The sequence below is a fragment of the Helicoverpa zea genome, chromosome 16, assembly GCF_022581195.2.
Source record: "Helicoverpa zea isolate HzStark_Cry1AcR chromosome 16, ilHelZeax1.1, whole genome shotgun sequence".
Taxonomy (NCBI): domain Eukaryota; kingdom Metazoa; phylum Arthropoda; class Insecta; order Lepidoptera; family Noctuidae; genus Helicoverpa; species Helicoverpa zea.
In genome coordinates, this window is record NC_061467.1 from 11295910 (window position 1) to 11316574 (window position 20665).

Here is a 20665-nt window from a genome sequence, read left to right on the forward strand (position 1 = left end):
CATTCATTAACAAAAATCGATTATTTGAATTATTTTTCGATGATAACGTAGCCGGCAGCGGTTGACGCAGCGCGCGTTCCCGCCCAAGTGAAAGCTAAGCTTGTCTGAAAGTGTAGCCGAAGCCCTGGCTGGCATCCGCCTAAAATGGGGTGATCGCGCGCGGTGGTATCGTATTGCGCGTATAAAAAGCATTGGAGCACCCCGCCGCCGGTCAGAACGGCTTCTAACGTGAGTACCGACGCACGCGCCGCGTGCACGTGCGACTATTCGTGGAGTGCATTACCGTAGTGGCATCGCGAGTGCCTGCAGTGTTGCAGCTTCTAGTGACGTAGCGGAAGCGACAGCTGATTTATCGCGTGCATTGGATTGATTGTGCAGTGGTCTACGTGTTTTCTGGTGTTTGGTTTGTGGTTCACTCGACACGTTTGGATTATTGATGGTTTATTGAAATTCAGTGCTTTGATTGGTAATTGTAATGAATTTTATGGAACCGATACGATTTTGAATGTTAATTGAGTAGCAATTAAATTGAAATGACATTTTGAAATGAATGATTAAATTAATGGATCAGTCGTTACACTCAAGTGATTAATTGATTTGATAAACAGTTTGTTGTCCTAAATGTAATTAATGATTTGGATAAACAATGTTTTGATCTGAAAGTAAAAAAAGGAAGTAATCAACTGATTGATGTTGACCCTACCTTGCTTGTAGTTCTGACTTATAAGCGGATCTTTGAAATTGAATCAAGTGATTAACTGAAAATAGAAATTAATCAATCGAATGTCATAATCGATAATAACAGAGCGATCGATATCAATGATCCAACAGGTGTTGTGAACAGTGACCCATCAGCTATCACCATAAAAGACAATAAACAATCCACTGACGGATAAATCGGTTGGCGTGCCTCCAGGCTCGCATACCTCCGTGACGTAACATCCGCGAAGGGCCGTACGGTGGAAGCTAATAAAAAACGCGAGCATAAAAGTCGGCGTTACGCAAACTGTTAGCTGGCACGGTTCCCGCGCGGCCACTACTCGGGTTACAGCCACAAATAGCCGCACGCGCCTCTCCGCCGCTTTATCTCCGTCGGTAAACTCGCGGCGTTCACTAACGAAGCGCGTGTGTTGCAGGAAGGCTCCAGGGCAACGTTCTCGTGTCTCGACTAGCCCAAAAGTCTCGTTAGCCCTCCGAAATGCCGAAGCCAGTAGTCCAAGAGGGCGAGGACCCCGATCCGACTCCGTACCTGTTCGTGTCTCTGGAACAGAAGCGTATCGACCAGAGCAAGCCCTACGATGGCAAGAAGGCATGCTGGGTGCCTGACGAAAAGGAGGGTTTCCTCCAGGGCGAGATCAAGGCCACCAAGGGTGAGCTGGTGACCGTCAGCCTGCCTGGTGGTGAGGTAATTATACTTTTGCTTATCCAAGTAGATTTAGATCACCCACCTGATGCATTCTAAGTTGATAACAGATCAGCAAATGCCAGTGAAAAACTACTGGAATGTGATTATGATCTGCAGCATGATGATAAAAAAAAATAAGTAGTTATCAATACTCAACTTTTGGTTGATAAAATGATGACGTAACTACTTGTCAGGAACATTTTGCCCCCTTCAAGTCTTATAGAGATAAACAATCCCTTAGTTTAATTTCCAACAAGGAAATCCCTTAAAGTTAAACAAATCTGTATCAAAGAGGAAAGCTTTGATGTTACATTTAGTTTAATTACTAAACTTTACATTAAATGAGCAGGAAAAGACGTTAAAAAAGGAACTCCTCTCACAAGTAAACCCGCCGAAATTCGAGAAAGTCGAGGACATGGCTGACTTGACTTATCTTAACGAGGCAGCTGTACTCCACAATCTTCGACAACGATACTATGCGAAACTGATCTATGTAAGTAGGCGCTCCTGGCGCCTTTACCACTACTTTATACTAATGTAACAATTTATCCCACAGACCAAAGACTTCAAGAAAGATCTTGTTGCTCAAGTCAACCCACCTAAGTACGAGAAATGCGAGGACATGTCTAACTTGACATACCTCAACGACGCTTCTGTTTTGTATAACTTGAAGCAGAGATATTACCATAAACTTATTTACGTAAGTCGCGGGAGCGGTCCAGAGATCCGGCCTTGCAGTGTGCATGCACCTCACCTCTCCTATCTTTCATCACAGTAGACACATTTCTCGATAGTATTGGATTGATACCAAGTTTTAAAGTGCGACAGAAGTCCATGAACGGCGCAATTAATCTTGGATTGATGTCTCAATTTATAGTATAAATAGAAGTAGCGGCATGCCAGCTGTTGCTATTTCAGTACATTTTATTTTGCATCTAGATATTTCTGTCCCGATAGAAAAGTTTCTCTCTCGTTCGACGTTATTTTGTTGGCGTCCGAATTAAATTGCTAATTATTGCACAAGTAATTAATGGATTTACATTAGAATTAAAAGTAAACAAACGACAATAAACGACGTTTGATCAAAATCATTTCAGAGCACTCTAATTATAAAACGATAACACATGAGGCTACAATACAATATGAAAAAAAAAACAGGCGAAGCTTCCTAAAATAGATTGTTAGTAAATGATTTACTTCGGCTTCCGCCAGAGCTTTATGAACTTTAATCACATGAAGGATAGGATTCATTATCGATGCAAATGTGTCTACAAAGCCAAATCTTGACCCATTTTGTAACTAAACACTTCCTGGGCCGTACTTGCTACAAGTCGGTGCAAAAGGACTCGAAGGCGTCTGGAGGATCTTCTTTTGGTTGTTTTTCTACATTTTTAGCATCTCTGTTCTTAGAGCAGAGTATGTTGTTGTCTAGAATAGTTTTGTGTTGTGTTTTAAGTTCCGCGTCTATGACGTCGGGAGTTGTGGTTCTATCTTTCTTTACGTAGAGACGAAAGGTATCATTACTGTACCCCGGCTCTGCACTTTTTCTATCATTTGTTTTACAGGACTTAAGACGTCCGTTTAACGAAACGTGCTAGCTTTAGAATTAACAGGATTCTCTATAAAAAGTCTATAATTAATTTTTGAACCTACTATTGTCAAAAAGCAGTAAGACTATATAGAGCATCCTGCACTGTTCAAGGTTTTTTTTTCAAGAACTGAGACGTAAAGTACTTGTACAGTACCCGTCACAGTTTTGGTGTTTTCTTTAGACCTAGCTTTATTTTATCGTTTGTGACCATGCCATGTACTATCCTTACTTTTGCCGTGTTTACCACCTTTACCTCCTTAAGACCTATTTCCCAAACCATAATCATGAACTTCATTCTGGTATAATCCAGGACTTTTTGTTCCTTTCAAAATAAAAAATTACCTTATTTCCTATATTCTTTACTTGACCGTGATATCCACCAATATGCTCTCCTAGAGAGTATTCGTCGCAAAATATATCCTTTTTTCGTTGAATTCCCCTTATCCTTCCTTCAGCCTACTATTCATCCAATGCATTACCCATCACCAATCTTGAGTGCCATCACCACCACCTCAATCATCACCAGCATGACTAATCTCGCCATGTTCACCACAGACGTACTCGGGTCTCTTCTGTGTGGCTATCAACCCCTACAAGAGGTTCCCCGTGTACACCACACGATGCGCCAAGCTCTACCGTGGCAAGCGTCGTTCGGAGGTGCCCCCTCACATCTTCGCCATTTCCGACGGTGCCTACGTCAACATGTTGACCAACCACGAGAATCAATCTATGTTGATTACGTAAGTTTCTTTCAGTCACTTTATTAAATCATTCAAAAATCACAAAAGGAAAATCAAAATCAAAAAAAGCAAAATTATCAAGTAAAAATCTGAAAAAAAATATTCATAACGTTAAATGTCAAAATGGAAAAAAATATATAAAACAAAAGAAATACAAGGTTTTTGTCAGGGACGCTATTTTTCGTACCCTTAGACGCCTGTCAAACAAATGTCCGCCTCACCACTTAAACTAAGCAAAAACCCTTATCTCCAACAGCGGTGAGTCTGGTGCCGGAAAGACTGAGAACACGAAGAAGGTAATTGCGTACTTCGCCACCGTCGGTGCCTCCCAAAAGAAGGACCCGTCCCAGGAGAAGAAGGGCTCCCTTGAAGACCAGGTCGTACAGACTAACCCTGTACTTGAAGCCTTCGGTAACGCCAAGACCGTCCGTAACGACAACTCGTCTCGTTTCGTAAGTATACTAACTTTGTATTTTTTTCAATAGCGATAGTTAAATAGAAATTAGTATTTACTTCAAGTAAAACATTAGAAATTTGGAAAAGCATTCTCTCTTGCACTTAAACTCTCAATCAATACCCAGTTAGAGTCACCTTTACACAAAACTTGTATTTTGTTAACACTAAAATGCTTTTTCTTCCTTCCCCAGGGTAAATTCATCCGTATCCACTTCGGACCCTCCGGTAAACTGGCTGGTGCTGATATCGAGACCTGTAAGTACTTTTTCCTCAAGACTTGGTCTTTCAAGTCACTTCGGTCTTGGTCCTAATGTTCCTGTTTCTTGCCAGATCTGCTCGAGAAGGCCCGTGTCATCTCCCAACAGGCTCTTGAGCGTTCTTACCACATCTTCTACCAGATGATGTCTGGCTCCGTTCCTGGACTTAAGGGTGCGTATAGACTACTGGTCTACCATCAAGTCTGATAATATCATAGGATTTTATATTTCTTCAAGAAAATTTCATGATATTGAAACGATACAACATGATCCAAATGATATTTGGGTATTCAATTCTTGACAAATTGTTCTTAGTGGTTCGGAAAGATAAAGTCCTATGATACTACTATAAATCAAAGTATACTTAAACATTGAAAAAGTAAATCAATAAGTAAATAAAAGAATATTCAACATTAATCAATCAACTTAAACTTAAATTTGAATCAAGATGATAAAGTTGAATTAAGCAATTTAGGATAAGTTAATTTTTCTCCCATATTCTATTTAGCGTAGCCAGATCGAGAAACACAAGCACATTTACACATTTCAACAAAAAACCGTTGGAGGACCAACGTCTGTTTTGGTTATGGTCATTAATTTATTATTTCAAATTTAGACATGTGTTTGCTGACAAACGACGTATATGACTATAACATCATCTCGCAAGGAAAAACTACCATCCCCAACGTAGATGATGGAGAGGAGTGTACATTGACTGACGTAAGTCCGACCTCTGTATAGCAGAAGGTCGTTAGAGCGTGCCCTGTGTGTAGCCGGCCACCGGCTCGCATGGAACCGACTGGTGGCCGGCGTATCTCGTCTGTGTACTACCACGAGATACCTACCTATAGTGATAGTCTTAGATCCAACACAACTCTTGATACTGTGGAGTGACCCTTCCTACCTTTAGTTTTAAAACACCTTTCACTTATGACTATGATTGGTGTTATTTTTAGCTCTGTGTTTACTATCCAACGACGTCAATGACTACAACATCGTGTCGCAAGGCAAGACTAGTATTCCTGGCGTTGATGACGGCGAGGAAATGAGACTTACCGACGTGAGTCCAGAACTTGACTACTGGCTCATCTCATTCTACCTTCGATTTCATCTATTCGCAGTGCTGCTTGCTTTGCTTACTTCTGAGCCGGCGCTCGGTTGTCGCATGTGTATGTCAGGTGTTTTGGTGTTTACAGAAATAACGATGCTAAGCAACCGCATCTCGGACTATCCCCTCATAAGTCAAGGGAAGACACGAATACCTGGGATCAACGACGCCGAAGAGTGCGATCTCACGATCGTAAGTCTTGAACTTGCGCATGGAGCGTGCGTCTTGATGCAGATATCCGTGTATTGGGTCTGATTTCTGGTGACCGTGCCAATTCCTCAACGGAAGGCACAATACACTCTAATGACAATGGATGTTCATCCTATTCCGTTCTATCCCAGGATACTAGATGGATATCCATTACCTTAATTCATCAATTCTTGTTAATTATATGTCATACAGTGTCTTCCGTTGCGTAGTCGACTGTCGGTCAACACCACAAAATTTCTGACATACATATGCTGCCCGCTCCTTGCAAGAGTTCAAAGGGCTTTTTGCACAGGTTTTATTTATCACGGTGACACCATATCCGATCCAGCACAAGCACAACCACACGAACTAATATGTTTAAAAACGACAGACAGGGACGGTTAGGATTTCTGAGACATTTGCAGGCAAAATTTAAGTGGTTTGGTGTTCTTATTTGGATTTTAATTGTTTATTTTATGATTTATCCGGCAGACATGTGTATGTTATCCAACGACATATACGATTACAATTGCGTCGCCCAGGGTAAGATTACTATCCCCAACGTAGACGATGGCGAGGAGTGTACATTAACTGACGTAAGTGTAATGAGAATGGAAAAAGAAGTGAACCCATTGAAGTAGCCATGAGACGCACCAAAATCTGTATTAAGATAATACAGAGAACTATATGAAAAAAATACCATTAACATTGACGCTAATGGACAATTTTATTTTAGTAGTTTTATAAAGACGTTCAAAATGTTATGCGAACCCGATTCTCAAAATTTTGGAACTACACATGATGTGTATCGAAATTTGTTCCGTGTTTCCGTCCCTCCGTATTTTAGAAGGTATTCAAAACGGTATCCTGTGCACCAACTCCTATGTTACGAATTCATCACAAATGCCTAATTTTGCTAACGCTTCCCTTTTTACTTTACTAATATCTAATGTGGTAAGTACTTCCTAGATATAAGCTTTTTCTATCACCATTTCTCCTTTTCTTTGGCCCCTTAATTTAAAATATCTGTGTGTTTTCTTCCTTATAAAAAAAATATTATTATATACCTAAACTATATACAAATCAAGTAAATTATACAAAAAATAACATTTTCTTTTTCCGTTGACCATCTTTTCTTCTTCTCATCAGCCTGCAAGGGTCCACTGATGAATTTGTTCCACCCGTCGCTGAATACTAATGTGTACTTTGTAATATAGCAAGCCATGGACGTCCTGGGCTTCACCCAGGAAGAGAAGGACAACGTATACAAGATCACCGCCGCTGTCATGCACATGGGTCGCATGCAGTTCAAGCAGAGAGGTCGCGAGGAACAGGCTGAGGCCGACGGCACTGAGGTCAGTATACTCTAAATTCTAAAAGCGACCAAAATAAAGCTTTCGTAAAAAGTACAACTTTACATTGAAAAGTTAATTTTTGTAACAATACCCATTTAAAACCTCTATGTACAGCAATGAATCTAATATCATTATCTTTATCTTATTGCAGGATGGTGACAAGGTTGCCAAGCTCCTCGGTGTTGAGATGCAGGACCTCTACAAGAACTTGTTGAAGCCCCGCATCAAGGTCGGAAACGAGTTCGTCACCCAGGGTCGTAACAAGGACCAGGTCACCAACTCCGTCGGTGCTCTCTGCAAGGGCATGTTCGATCGTCTCTTCAAGTGGCTCGTGAAGAAGTGTAACGAGACCCTAGACACCAAGCAGAAGAGGCAGCACTTCATCGGTGTACTGGATATCGCCGGTTTCGAGATCTTCGACGTGAGTATCACTACTTGAGCCAGCCTCAAAGGCTATGGCTATCACATGAACAAAGTTTCACAAAATCGGTTTTAGTATAAGATATGAGTATGAGAAGTACAAGTAGTAGAATAGCACAGTAGTAGTAGATATCTATATGATGCCACTTCGTAAGATATTAATGCAGATTTATTTCTTAGTACAATGGGTTTGAGCAACTTTGCATTAACTTCACAAATGAGAAACTCCAACAATTCTTCAACCATCACATGTTTGTATTGGAGCAAGAGGAGTATACGAAAGAAGGCATTCACTGGGAGTTCATTGACTTTGGAATGGACTTGCTTGCCTGCATAGATCTAATTGAAAAGGTACACCGAGTGTGCATCTCGGTTGGGCTCGGTTGTTATTCCACTGTGTTCAGTTTTCAGCTATCGGTCCCCTGCTCGCTCATATATTATATAGCAATATATGTAGTCTAGTCAAATGCTTAAAGTGTGTGTGTGTGTAATTCCCCCTTCATGATGTTATCAAAAGTTCAACGGTTTCGAGCAACTCTGCATTAACTTCACCAATGAGAAGCTGCAGCAGTTCTTTAACCACCACATGTTCGTACTCGAACAAGAGGAGTACAAGAAGGAGGGTATCAACTGGGCCTTCATCGATTTCGGAATGGACTTGCTCGCTTGTATCGATCTTATCGAAAAGGTAATAGTCAGTTGAGTCTCGTCGAGCCCGTCGGCGCTGGAAGCAACTAGACGGGATAACGTTTAACATTAACATCACAAGCCACGTGAGACCGGCTTGGTCGTACTTCTCTTCACTCAGGGTCTACATCACGCCATACAAACAACTGCGGAATGAAATCCGTAGCAAATTTACCTGACCCCCAAACTTAACCCTCCACATTACTTATCTCCCTGCAGTTCAACGGTTTTGAACAACTCTGCATTAACTTCACCAACGAGAAACTTCAGCAGTTCTTTAACCATCACATGTTCGTTCTGGAGCAAGAAGAGTACCAGCGCGAAGGCATCGAATGGACATTCATTGACTTTGGCATGGATCTGCAAAATTGCATTGACCTTATTGAAAAGGTAGTTGGCGTCAACGCAACGATGAAAGCTTGCTCACGCCACAGGGGTCCTCGAGTATCCTGGTGCTACTCGAGCGACCCTATCAATGCTGTTTGCTCTTTGTGTTTTTTTTTTCTGTGTGTCTTCTTCTACTGTGTGTCTTTCTTTTCTAGTATTTAATTTTACATCTCTAAAATATTCAAAAACACTCAGAACACTACTCTTACAATTTAGATAACTAATAACAGATTTTCGATCGTTTTTTTCATGTCGCTCCGCGATCCAGATGAACGGATTTAATCAGCTCTGTGTTAACTTTACGAACGAAAAATTGCAACAGTACTTTAACCATTTCATGTTCGTCCTAGAACAAGAGGAATATGAAAGAGAAGGGATCCAATGGACCTTCATAGATTTTGGTATGGACCTCCAAGCGACAATTGATCTAATTGAGAAGGTATTAGAGGTTATAAGTGCATAGCTTGAGGATGTAGGGCCGCGAGAGCTTCAAGCTGAGCCATCGCTGCAAACTGCTGGCTGTTCCCCCATGCCACGGTATTACTAGGCAGAGATATGACAGTATCCGCTTGCACCACACACGCGAACAAATATGCAAGCGAAGCTACTGCAGAACTTATGGAATATTTTAATTTGCATCTAGCTACAGCGTCCCAAGTAAAAATATAAATACACCGCTCTCAGGATCGCACGCGAAATTTAGTCAATTATAATACTTATTTTATTTTAAAACTGAATGCAAACATAGAACTATCTAATTATTCATTAAATATCTAATGTATTTAGTATTTTTATAACCAATATTGTTCATAAGTAATTGCCTGCGTAATAATGATGTAATCAAGCTACTTAAAAACGCATTTTTTATAGAAAATATTGAGGTAGAGCTTTTTACCACAATACAGATGTACACACAATCTAATCAATCACTGCAACATAATATTTCTGTTTTTTGTCTTACCTGCATGCTGCTTACTACTATAGCTATATTTAGATATAAGATACTTGTCTCATTTAAATGTTCCTTTTCCTGATTATAAAATTTCATAATTATCAATTTTCTTGATGAATTTACATTAAATGCTATAAAATTAATTTGTACTACCCTTTTCCCTATATAGTTACAGACATGAGACGTATCTTCGAGTCGCCCGTACATCCTTCGTGTTCTAATCTCCTTGGTACGTTTACAGCCCATGGGTATCCTCTCCATCCTTGAGGAAGAGTCTATGTTCCCCAAAGCCACCGACCAGACCTTCGTTGAGAAGTTGAACAACAACCACTTGGGCAAGTCTGCTCCTTACCTGAAGCCGAAGCCGCCCAAGCCCGGTTGCCAGGCCGCTCACTTCGCCATTGGTCACTACGCCGGTAACGTAAGTATCAATACGACTTGTAACTTCACTTACGTCATCCGCGTCTCTTGGGATCACTGTATCCCTCGTTCTATGACTGTCATATAAAATCTTCAACTTGATACTGAACAGGTCGGCTACAACATCACTGGATGGCTTGAGAAGAACAAGGACCCCCTCAACGACACTGTCGTTGACCAGTTCAAGAAGGGTCAGAACAAACTGTTGGTTGAGATCTTTGCTGACCATCCTGGTCAGTCTGGTGATGCCGGTGGCGGTGGTGGCAAGGGTACGTATCATTTCAACACTTGATCAAGACTATGAAATATCTAAACTAAATAATGATGATTACTTTAGATTCTCTTGCAATAATCGTATTGAAGGTGACAGGTACCATGAGCTCATACAAACATCATACACTCATCAGGAATCAAAACTATACACCAACATCAAGCAACACCAAGATTTCTATACTTCAAAACTTGGTTCATTTCATTCTTTCTACACAACATCTATCAAGAGCTAATGCTGACTACAAATATCAGTTATTAGCTCAACAGCTTATACTTTATTCTGACACATGTTTTCAATGAAATAGGCGCTGGTGGCAAACGCGCTAAGGGTTCTGCCTTCCAGACCGTATCATCACTCTACAGGGTAAAACCGGAATATACAATCACCGCGATTTGCTTCTGTGAATCCTACGTGGCTTTACTGTCTTCGTCTGTCTACACGCTTAAGGCTGGCTCCCGTTCTAAGGAATCACAATATTCAAGTTTTATAATCATCAGTCACTTTTATGATTCCATTACGTTAGGGCCAGCCTTGCACGCTTTTATTTTAATCATGTCCGTCCATGTCTTAAACACAGCTCATGTGAAGTTCTGCAGGTGTCTTGTCTACGAGTATTGTAGTGTCCTAAGTGGCGTCATTGTGATTGTCCTCGTACTAATCGTTGCTTGTTAATGTACGTCCATAGGAGGTCGCGGTAAGAAGGGCGGTGGTTTCGCTACTGTGTCCTCCGCTTACAGGGTATTTAAATGTTTCAAATTTTTAAGTTGATTTTGTTTTTTTTGTATCATCTCCGAAGCAAAAGCAACTACTTGATGTAGATCTGCTTCGGATTGTGAGTTTAATGTAGTTCGATACCTGAATTTACTGAAAGGTAATTTAGTGTCATCCCATTACCCTACCTACCTGTATTGTATTGTACTGTATGATACACGTACGGTACGTTTTATCCACTATCATTCATTGTAGACGCACTATAATACTAAAGTGTGTCTCAAATGTAATCCGTAGCTACAAAGTAGTGTCCTGAATACGTACAATACTACATTTGTCGCTGAATTAATATTTTTGTTGTGTTTTTATGTTCTAACTTACATGTGTGTTTTTATGTTTATGCACTTTACATCAAAGAATACTTCTTTTGCGCATTACATTTGTGTGTTGCTTCTTTATGTTTCAAAGATAATTTCTGTGCTGTGACAAGCAGAAATGATCTTAATCGTGTTAAGCTTTTATGAAAATTCAAGCAATATATGTGCAATATTTGTTTTATGTGCAAATCTTAGTACCTGCGGAATGAATACTAATGTTTGCTGTATCTACAGGAACAACTTAACAACCTGATGACCACCCTGAGGTCTACCCAGCCTCACTTCGTACGTTGTATCATCCCCAACGAGTTGAAGCAGCCTGGTGAGTAATAAGCACTAAATCTTCACTTTTAAAACTCCCACAACTGAAATCTAGAAAAAGATATTCAAAATTAAGCTCCACAATCATCGCTCCCGGAATTTCCTCCGGAACTTTTTAAAAAATGTGATATGTTTCATGAGCGGAATTTGTAACTTTGTCACGCAGGTCTCATCGACTCTCACCTTGTGATGCACCAGCTGACCTGTAACGGTGTGCTTGAAGGCATCCGTATTTGCCGTAAAGGTTTCCCCAACAGGATGGTCTACCCCGACTTCAAGCTCCGGTAAGATTCCAATCTCCAAGGATTCCAGCGAAATCTATTTCAGTCCTAAGTGCCCATTCGGCAAATATTTATGGTATCTCCAGTCATCAAATAATTTTATTTTATTTTCATATACAAGATTAAATTTATTGACGAACATAATTTTGGTTGGCGAGTCTAAACAAAATTCTTTGGACTCTGGTACATTCGACCCGATTTTATTCTGGTACTGCAGCTGACTGCCGGCTGACGTCATCAGACATTCGTGCAGGCGTGACTAATAACATCTAAAATTATTTTGATGACTTCCCACTCTCACGCACCTTTATATTTTTAATCAAGGTGCGAAGTGATATATTATTAATACTGTAGCCACTCATGTTTACAATGTTGAACTGAAATAACATGTTATTTAATGAACAGTTACATGATTCTTGCACCAGTCGCCATGACAGCAGAAAAAGATCCTAAAGAGGCAGCTAGGAAGTGTTTGGAGGAAGTGGGTCTCGACCCTGAAAGCTATCGTATTGGCCACACAAAGGCAAGGCAGACATTGATACCATCCTAGAATGGCGATGACAGCATGATATAGTATAGATTTTATGAAAATCTATAAGGAAATAGATTCGTTTTACATCCTACCGTACATGGTTTGCCTGCCATCGAGTATTTTACTGTATTTAGTTATCATGAATGGTATGCACCTGTAGAAATCACCTGTATCTAGATATTGTCATCTAGTCATGAGAACCTTTACCCTGTATTTAGAAATTTTCAGAACTTGGAAGTAGTTTTGGAAAGTTATGATTTACCCTTTGACCCCCATATTACCCCCGAAGATACCAAGGACGTTGTATCTTTGTATTGGTAAACTCATGAACATATTATCAGTACATTCCCTCATTGTGTGTCCATATATTTTGATAATGTAGCTACAAGATCCTGGCCCCTCAAGCTGTGGAAAAGGAATCCGATCCTAAGAAAATCGCTCAAGTCATCCTGGAGGCTACCGGTTTAGACGTCGAGTCCTACCGTCTGGGTCACACCAAGGCATGTCTTTATACCCCTGAAAGTAGTTAGCTATTTGAGACGAGCGGTCCAAAACCCCCAAACACCCGGACCGCGAGGCTTAAATGCGCTTTGTCGAATTCAGCACCTCATGAGACTGGTGTCATAATTTGACCTTAAACCTATACGTGCTCACCCCCGGAGTCCAAGCTACTAAGGCTCCTGTTTGTGTTCCCCTATCCTCACCCTACACGTACATAATAAACACGATTATCATATTGTATGTACTCCTATAACGCAGATACAAAATTCTGTGCCCGAACCTCATCAAAGAGCCAATTACACCTGAGATTGCTACTAAGAAAATTCTCGAACATACCGGATTGGATTCGGAGTCTTTCAGGCTCGGAAAGACTAAGGTAGATCCAGCATGCCACACACAGCCTACACAAAACTAATTTTTCCCTCTATCCTCATTGCATGACGCAGTAACGAAAATAACCCTATCTTTCTATTCTATCGGTCTGTTTTGTGCCACTTTACTGTTTTAGTGAATTCTTCTTTGATGACTCACATATATGCAAATGACTAACACAAAATTTGATCTCTTTTCTTTTTATTTGTAACTAAAATAAATTCACATTTTCAATGTGTGAAGCACCAAAATGAGGTAAAATTCAATATTGTTAAATTCAATGAGATCAATTTAATTTGCTTACCACTTGGCCATGTCGAGCTTGTCCCCTAACACTTGCCCTGTACGAGCAGGTATTCTTCCGCGCTGGTGTCCTGGGTCAGATGGAAGAGTTGCGTGACGACAGGCTGTCCAAGATCGTCTCGTGGCTCCAGGCCTACATCCGTGGTTACCTGTCCCGTAAGGAGTACAAGAAGCTGCAGGAACAGAGGTAGGCATACTGAACATTGACACTTTAACATAGCGCCATATTTGGGAATGACACACACATAACACTTATTTTTTTATAAAGGTTGGCTCTCCAAGTTGTCCAGCGCAACTTGCGCAAGTACCTGCAACTCCGCACCTGGCCCTGGTGGAAGTTGTGGCAGAAGGTCAAGCCCCTCCTCAACGTCACCCGCGTCGAGGATGAGCTCGCGGTAAGCATCAATCATCACTCGTTATTAATTTGATCGTACACTCTGACCCACTCTACACGGATATAGGACGCGTGAATCAGGGTAACGCAAATAGCTCGGGCCGCGCCCACCTGTCGGTCACGCGACACCACAGGTGGTGCGGCCATTTCTGGATCCCGGCCCCCTCCGCGCGCCTTTTCTCCATACTTACAATGTTAGAGTGCGTGGGCGACGTTCCACCCGCTGGAAAACTCCAGCGGCGCTCAGTAGCGGAGTGGTCGGCGGCGCGCGCACCACCTACCCTACCCTATACTTACGAACGAACCGAACACATTTGCATTCCTATTTATTTTTTTATTGATGTATTATTAAAAAGTTAATTAATTAATAAACAATGGCGTCCGCGGTTCACTTGTCGGAATGGAACGAGGATACTAAAGGTGTCAACGAATTACAGAAACTTGAGGAGAAGGCCCAGAAGGCCCAGGAGGCTTTCGAGAAGGAAGAGAAGCTCCGCAAGGAGCTCGAGGGTCTCAACGCCAAGCTCCTCGAGGAGAAGACCGCTCTGCTTGCCTCCATCGAGGGCAAGGAGGGCTCCCTCTCCGAGGTGCAGGAGCGCGCTGCCAAGCTCAACGCGCAGAAGGCCGACCTCGAGCTCCAGCTCAGGGTGAGTACTCAACATTACTGTTTACTTAGTCAACTAATAGGTACAAGTGCACTTATCGTTAATTATATTAGATACAGTGATATACAAGCAAGTGGATGTTTTAAAATTTATTTATTAGGTACCTACTGAAATAGCAACTAGAATTTAGGTCGTGAGAGTTGACGTGATGAAATCTACAGCTAATTAATCTAATTAAAATTAGCGAAGCTTCCTGCGGTCGATAAACATCAATCATAGTGTTACAAACCAAATATGTAGTGTTGAACAGTGTAGCGAGTGAACTTACTGCGAGTTTTCTTGACGCAATTCTTTAAATAAACTTCAGTTTGTTTATACGGGAAATAGCTCGATCGTGTTTAAAATAACTGCACGTCTGCACCCTACAGGATTTTATTGCGAAACTTTAATTGCCTCATTCTTCGACGTGTTAATTGACAAGAAACAGACGCGTGCGTTAATACTTATTTTAAACACAAGCTGATTCACAATACTGACTAGACCTTTTTAATTTGTAGGACACCCAGGACCGCCTTACCCAGGAAGAGGATGCCCGCAACCAGCTCTTCCAGGCTAAGAAGAAGTTGGAACAGGAAGTCTCCGGCCTCAAGAAGGATGTCGAAGACTTGGAACTGTCCGTCCAGAAGTCCGAGCAGGACAAGGCCACCAAGGACCACCAGATCCGCAACTTGAACGACGAGATCGCCCACCAAGACGAGCTCATCAACAAGTTGAACAAGGAGAAGAAGCTCCAGGGAGAGTCCAACCAGAAGACCTCCGAGGAGCTCCAGGCCGCCGAGGACAAGGTCAACCACCTCAACAAGGTCAAGCAGAAGCTCGAGCAGACCCTCGACGAGCTCGAGGACTCTCTGGAGCGCGAGAAGAAGCTGCGCGCCGACGTCGAGAAGCAGAGGAGGAAGGTGGAGGGCGACCTCAAGCTCACCCAGGAGGCCGTCGCCGACCTCGAGCGCAACAAGAAGGAGCTCGAGCAGACCATCCAGCGCAAGGACAAGGAGATCTCGTCCCTTACCGCCAAGCTGGAGGACGAGCAGTCGCTTGTCAGCAAGCTCCAGAAACAGATCAAGGAATTGCAAGGCCGCATCGAAGAGCTCGAGGAGGAGGTCGAATCCGAACGCCAGGCTCGCGCTAAGGCCGAGAAGCAGCGTGCCGACCTCGCCCGCGAGCTCGAGGAGCTGGGTGAGCGCCTTGAGGAAGCCGGTGGCGCCACCTCCGCTCAGATTGAGCTGAACAAGAAGCGCGAGGCTGAGCTCAGCAAGCTGCGCCGCGACCTCGAGGAGGCCAACATCCAGCACGAGTCTACCCTCGCCAACCTCCGCAAGAAGCACAACGATGCCGTCTCGGAGATGGGCGAGCAGCTCGACCAGCTCAACAAGCTCAAGGCCAAGTGAGTATATTTACACTACTATAAAAATAGTCTATAAAATAAAAGCAATGTATCACCGCCTACGCGTGACTCATCAAAATCGGTCGACGGGTACATGTGGGATTGATAGATTTATGTCAGAATTAAATATAGATTACATTTACTGAAACATAATGCAAATCCAGGGCTGAGCATGACCGCGCGTCTTGCTACAACGAGCTTAACAACACTCGCGCGGCTGTCGATCAAGTAGCGAGAGAGAAGGTAACATGTCGTCCGTAGAGGCACGAGTGGGGTGACACCTTGCATGGAACCTTCCCGGAACGACCCACATTACACATCACATGCCATTGTGATTATAAGATACGATGTTTCTCTGTTAATTCCTCGGCCGTATTAGATGGTTGTTGACATTTTACTAAAATTGTTTTGTCATTATTTATCTATCCAGGGCTGAGAAAGAGCGCTCTCAGTACTTTAGCGAAGTCAATGACCTTCGTGCCGGACTCGACCATGTGTCCAACGAAAAGGTACAAAGGATGAAAAGAAAATTTTGCTGGCCTTTGCCGTTACAGGGCTTCGCTTTGCAGCTTATTAAATCTATGGAGAATATATGTCAAAACACCACACATGACAACACATAATCCATCCCATGACAATGATACTCATCATAATAAACTAAAAAAAACATTTGATTAGGTGTAGCATGGAAGCTAAAACCGCCTCGACGATTGGATCCTCTTATACCTAATAAGATAACTACCCAAAATGTGAGCAATAACGTGCATGGAAGTTCAATTAGATATAAAAAAAAGTTTGAATTTATTAACAAAAAATAAATTTGGATTTAAAATATTATTTACTTAACCAATAGAAAAGATTTTTGTTACGTGAATATACTTACCAATACTATAACAACAATAATACTAGATAAATAACTTAGAACATTCATCTTCATTTAAAAAAAAACTTAAGCAAATTAACATGCATCCACAACAATACTTGCATACTAACCCATGGTTCCCCACAGGCTGCCCAAGAGAAGATCGTCAAGCAGCTGCAGCACCAGCTCAACGAGGTGCAGAGCAAGGCTGACGAAGCCAACCGCACCCTCAACGACCTGGATGCCGCCAAGAAGAAGCTGTCCATCGAGAACTCCGACCTTCTTCGCCAATTGGAGGAGGCCGAGTCCCAGGTTTCTCAGCTGTCCAAGATCAAGGTGTCCCTCACCACTCAGCTCGAGGACACCAAGAGGCTCGCCGACGAAGAGGCCAGGGTATGTACTCATCAGACATCCTCACACATTTTTATTCAGCCATTGATCTGCCACCACTGTTAGTATACAACTCGGATTTTAGTTCATTGTGAAAAAAGTATACCTAGCTTAGGAGCTGTTGATTTATTAATATAAATTCACATAGCTCTCATTGTATTTTTAGAAGTAGTAAAACATTTGTAAATAACATATACGATTCGTAATTTTTTTTTTCTGGATACTTAGATATGAACATTGAACATATACTTTAAGAAGATAAACATCGACACTTAAACAACAGTGAGTCGCTATCGGGCTGGTAATTTTATATTTCGTAATCATCTCATATACTAATGATATCTTTGTCAACAGGAACGCGCCACCCTTCTTGGCAAGTTCCGCAACCTCGAGCACGACCTGGACAACATCCGCGAACAGGTCGAGGAGGAGGCCGAAGGCAAGGCTGATCTTCAACGCCAGCTTTCCAAGGCCAACGCCGAGGCTCAGCTCTGGCGCTCCAAGTACGAGTCCGAGGGCGTGGCCCGCTCCGAGGAACTCGAGGAGGCCAAGCGCAAGCTCCAGGCCCGCCTTGCCGAAGCCGAGGAGACCATTGAGTCCCTCAACCAGAAGGTTGTCGCTCTTGAGAAGACCAAGCAGCGTCTCGCCACCGAGGTCGAGGACCTGCAGCTCGAGGTCGACCGTGCCACCGCCATCGCCAACGCTGCCGAGAAGAAGCAGAAGGCCTTCGACAAGATCATCGGAGAATGGAAGCTCAAGGTTGACGACCTTGCCGCTGAGCTCGACGCCAGCCAGAAGGAGTGCCGCAACTACTCCACTGAGCTGTTCCGTCTCAAGGGTGCCTACGAGGAAGGCCAGGAACAGCTTGAGGCTGTCCGCCGTGAGAACAAGAACCTCGCCGACGAAGTCAAGGACCTCCTTGACCAGATCGGTGAAGGTGGCCGCAACATCCACGAGATCGAGAAGGCCAGGAAGCGCCTTGAGGCCGAGAAGGACGAGCTCCAGGCCGCCCTTGAGGAGGCTGAGGCAGCCCTCGAACAGGAGGAGAACAAGGTTCTCCGCGCTCAGCTTGAGCTGTCCCAGGTCAGGCAGGAGATCGACAGGCGCATCCAAGAGAAGGAGGAGGAGTTCGAGAACACACGCAAGAACCACCAGCGCGCCCTCGACTCCATGCAGGCTTCCCTCGAAGCCGAGGCTAAGGGCAAGGCTGAGGCCCTGCGCATGAAGAAGAAGCTTGAGGCTGACATCAACGAGCTTGAGATCGCTCTTGACCACGCCAACAAGGCTAACGCTGAGGCCCAGAAGAACATCAAGCGCTACCAGGCCCAGATCAAGGACCTCCAGACCGCCCTGGAAGAGGAACAGCGCGCCCGCGACGATGCCCGCGAACAGCTCGGCATCTCAGAACGCCGCGCCAACGCCCTCCAGAACGAGCTCGAGGAGTCCCGCACCCTCCTGGAACAGGCCGACCGCGCCCGCCGCCAGGCCGAACAGGAACTCGGCGACGCTCACGAACAGCTCAACGAGCTGTCCGCCCAGAGCGCCTCCCTGTCCGCTGCCAAGAGGAAACTCGAGTCCGAGCTGCAGACCCTGCACTCCGACCTCGACGAGCTCCTCAACGAGGCTAAGAACTCCGAGGAGAAGGCCAAGAAGGCTATGGTTGACGCCGCCCGTCTTGCCGACGAGCTGCGCGCCGAACAAGACCACGCCCAGACCCAGGAGAAACTCCGCAAGGCTCTTGAGCAACAGATCAAGGAACTGCAAGTCAGGCTGGATGAGGCTGAAGCCAACGCCCTTAAGGGAGGCAAGAAGGCCATCCAGAAACTGGAACAGAGGGTCAGGGAGCTTGAGAACGAGCTTGACGGTGAACAGAGGAGACACGCCGACGCCCAGAAGAACCTCCGCAAGTCAGAGAGGCGCATCAAGGAGCTCACCTTCCAGGCCGAGGAGGACCGCAAGAACCACGAGCGCATGCAGGACCTCGTCGACAAACTGCAACAGAAGATCAAGACCTACAAGAGGCAGATCGAGGAAGCCGAAGAAATCGCCGCCCTCAACTTGGCTAAGTTCCGCAAGGCACAGCAGGAGTTGGAGGAGGCCGAGGAAAGGGCAGACCTTGCCGAGCAGGCCATCAGCAAATTCCGTGGCAAGGGACGTGCGGGTTCCGCTGCGAGAGGAGTCAGTCCGGCGGTGAGTTTCCTTCACTAAGTCTTTCTGAAACCGTCAAAATTAATTCGAGATATTAAGCATTATTCTCTGATTCAGGCGTCCGTTAAAGGGCGTCCCTAAATCAGCACTGGAGAGTAATATGTAAGTTGGCAATATAATGCACGCCACAGCACTATGAACAGTGCAGTCCCCATATATTCACAAGTAGCTCTAGAAGAGTTGTCCCCATATGTTATCTCTTGCATCTCGTCCCGGGCATGTCCGACATCGTGCATCCGTGTCCTGCATGACATATATTTGTCCTGTTGAGGTATAACAATGTACAAATGTTTGTTTTCCTCCACAGCCCCAGCGCTCGCGTCCCGCCTTCGCTGACGGTTTCGGCACCTTCCCACCTAGGTTCGACCTGGCGCCCGAAGATTTCTAAACGTTCCACTACAGAAAAAAAACGGACTGTACAGATTTTTCGTTGAAATGTAACTAATTTTTTTTTATACATAGCAGTTGAAAGTTACGAATGCGTGAAACGAAAAACTGTAAAAAAAAATTTTGTAAGCCAACAAAAAAAATATACACTTTAGTGATCTAATCTTTTTACGAAAGGCTATTTTGTAACTTGTTGATATTTATTTATATTATTTATTACCGTGGAGTATGTATCGAGAGTGCGAGGCCGCGAGAGACGCGCGTGAGCCGCGCGCGCGCATGTTCGACCGAGACACGCCCCCCACCTCCGTACCGCCGCCGGCGCGCGCGCCTCTCTCGAACGCCTCATTTTGACATCTAATAAAGCGATATCGTTGTCATAAAATACTATTACTCGACTTTTTATTTATATTACCTTAATCCCTGATTATTGCACATAATAGTCCACACACATAAAATTGATTATAATTTATCATCACAAACACACGCTGATCACGAGGTGAATCGGTTCAGAATTTATACCACACACCCACACACTCCACACGCTATAACTACAAACTTTTTCAAAATGTGTTAAAAAAGGCACTTACAGGCACAAATACCTACATACCACACATACCTATTTTGATGCAATACATCGCAAAATATTTCTGAAAGGACTAGCCTTTCAGTAGGATTATACTAGTATAGAAACGTATGATTCTGAGAACTTCGAAAGACAATATTTTACACAGAG

General features: G+C 43.6%; 1 protein-coding gene across 37 annotated transcripts; it reads left to right on the forward strand.

The window, feature by feature from the left end:
- Nucleotides 1-210: 210 nt before the first annotated feature.
- Nucleotides 211-20319, forward strand: LOC124637414 (myosin heavy chain, muscle). Of its 37 annotated transcripts, none has more exons than XM_047173861.1 (25): nt 211-228; nt 1137-1405; nt 1962-2105; nt 3552-3736; nt 3993-4188; nt 4384-4447; nt 4523-4621; nt 5406-5509; nt 6964-7101; nt 7253-7522; nt 8428-8598; nt 9789-9968; nt 10080-10236; nt 10927-10979; nt 11564-11651; nt 11817-11934; nt 12846-12963; nt 13690-13826; nt 13908-14034; nt 14471-14680; nt 15196-16082; nt 16513-16591; nt 17092-17337; nt 17689-19524; nt 19850-20319. In XM_047173861.1, exons 2-25 carry the CDS (start codon nt 1199-1201, stop codon nt 19928-19930), a joined length of 5895 nt encoding a protein of 1964 aa, XP_047029817.1. In that variant the 5' UTR covers nt 211-228; nt 1137-1198; the 3' UTR covers nt 19931-20319. The 37 variants fall into 37 exon arrangements, with proteins under 37 accessions (XP_047029817.1, XP_047029816.1, XP_047029842.1 ...); XM_047173860.1 differs by lacking the exons at nt 5406-5509; nt 8428-8598; nt 10927-10979; nt 12846-12963 and adding exons at nt 5066-5169; nt 8039-8209; nt 10546-10604; nt 12337-12454 and having other exon boundaries at nt 212-228; XM_047173886.1 differs by lacking the exons at nt 211-228; nt 5406-5509; nt 8428-8598; nt 10927-10979; nt 12846-12963 and adding exons at nt 5066-5169; nt 8039-8209; nt 10546-10604; nt 12337-12454; nt 19600-19644.
- Nucleotides 20320-20665: the final 346 nt, after the last annotated feature.

Coding starts and splice junctions, on each gene's coding strand:
- LOC124637414 (XM_047173860.1), top strand. CDS start 1,199: ATGCCGAAGCCAGTAGTCCAAGAGGGCGAGGACCCCGATCCGACTCCG. Junction 4,189..4,383: donor ACGACAACTCGTCTCGTTTC/GTAAGTATACTA, acceptor TTCCTTCCCCAG/GGTAAATTCATCCGTATCCA. Junction 4,448..4,522: donor TGGTGCTGATATCGAGACCT/GTAAGTACTTTT, acceptor GTTTCTTGCCAG/ATCTGCTCGAGAAGGCCCGT.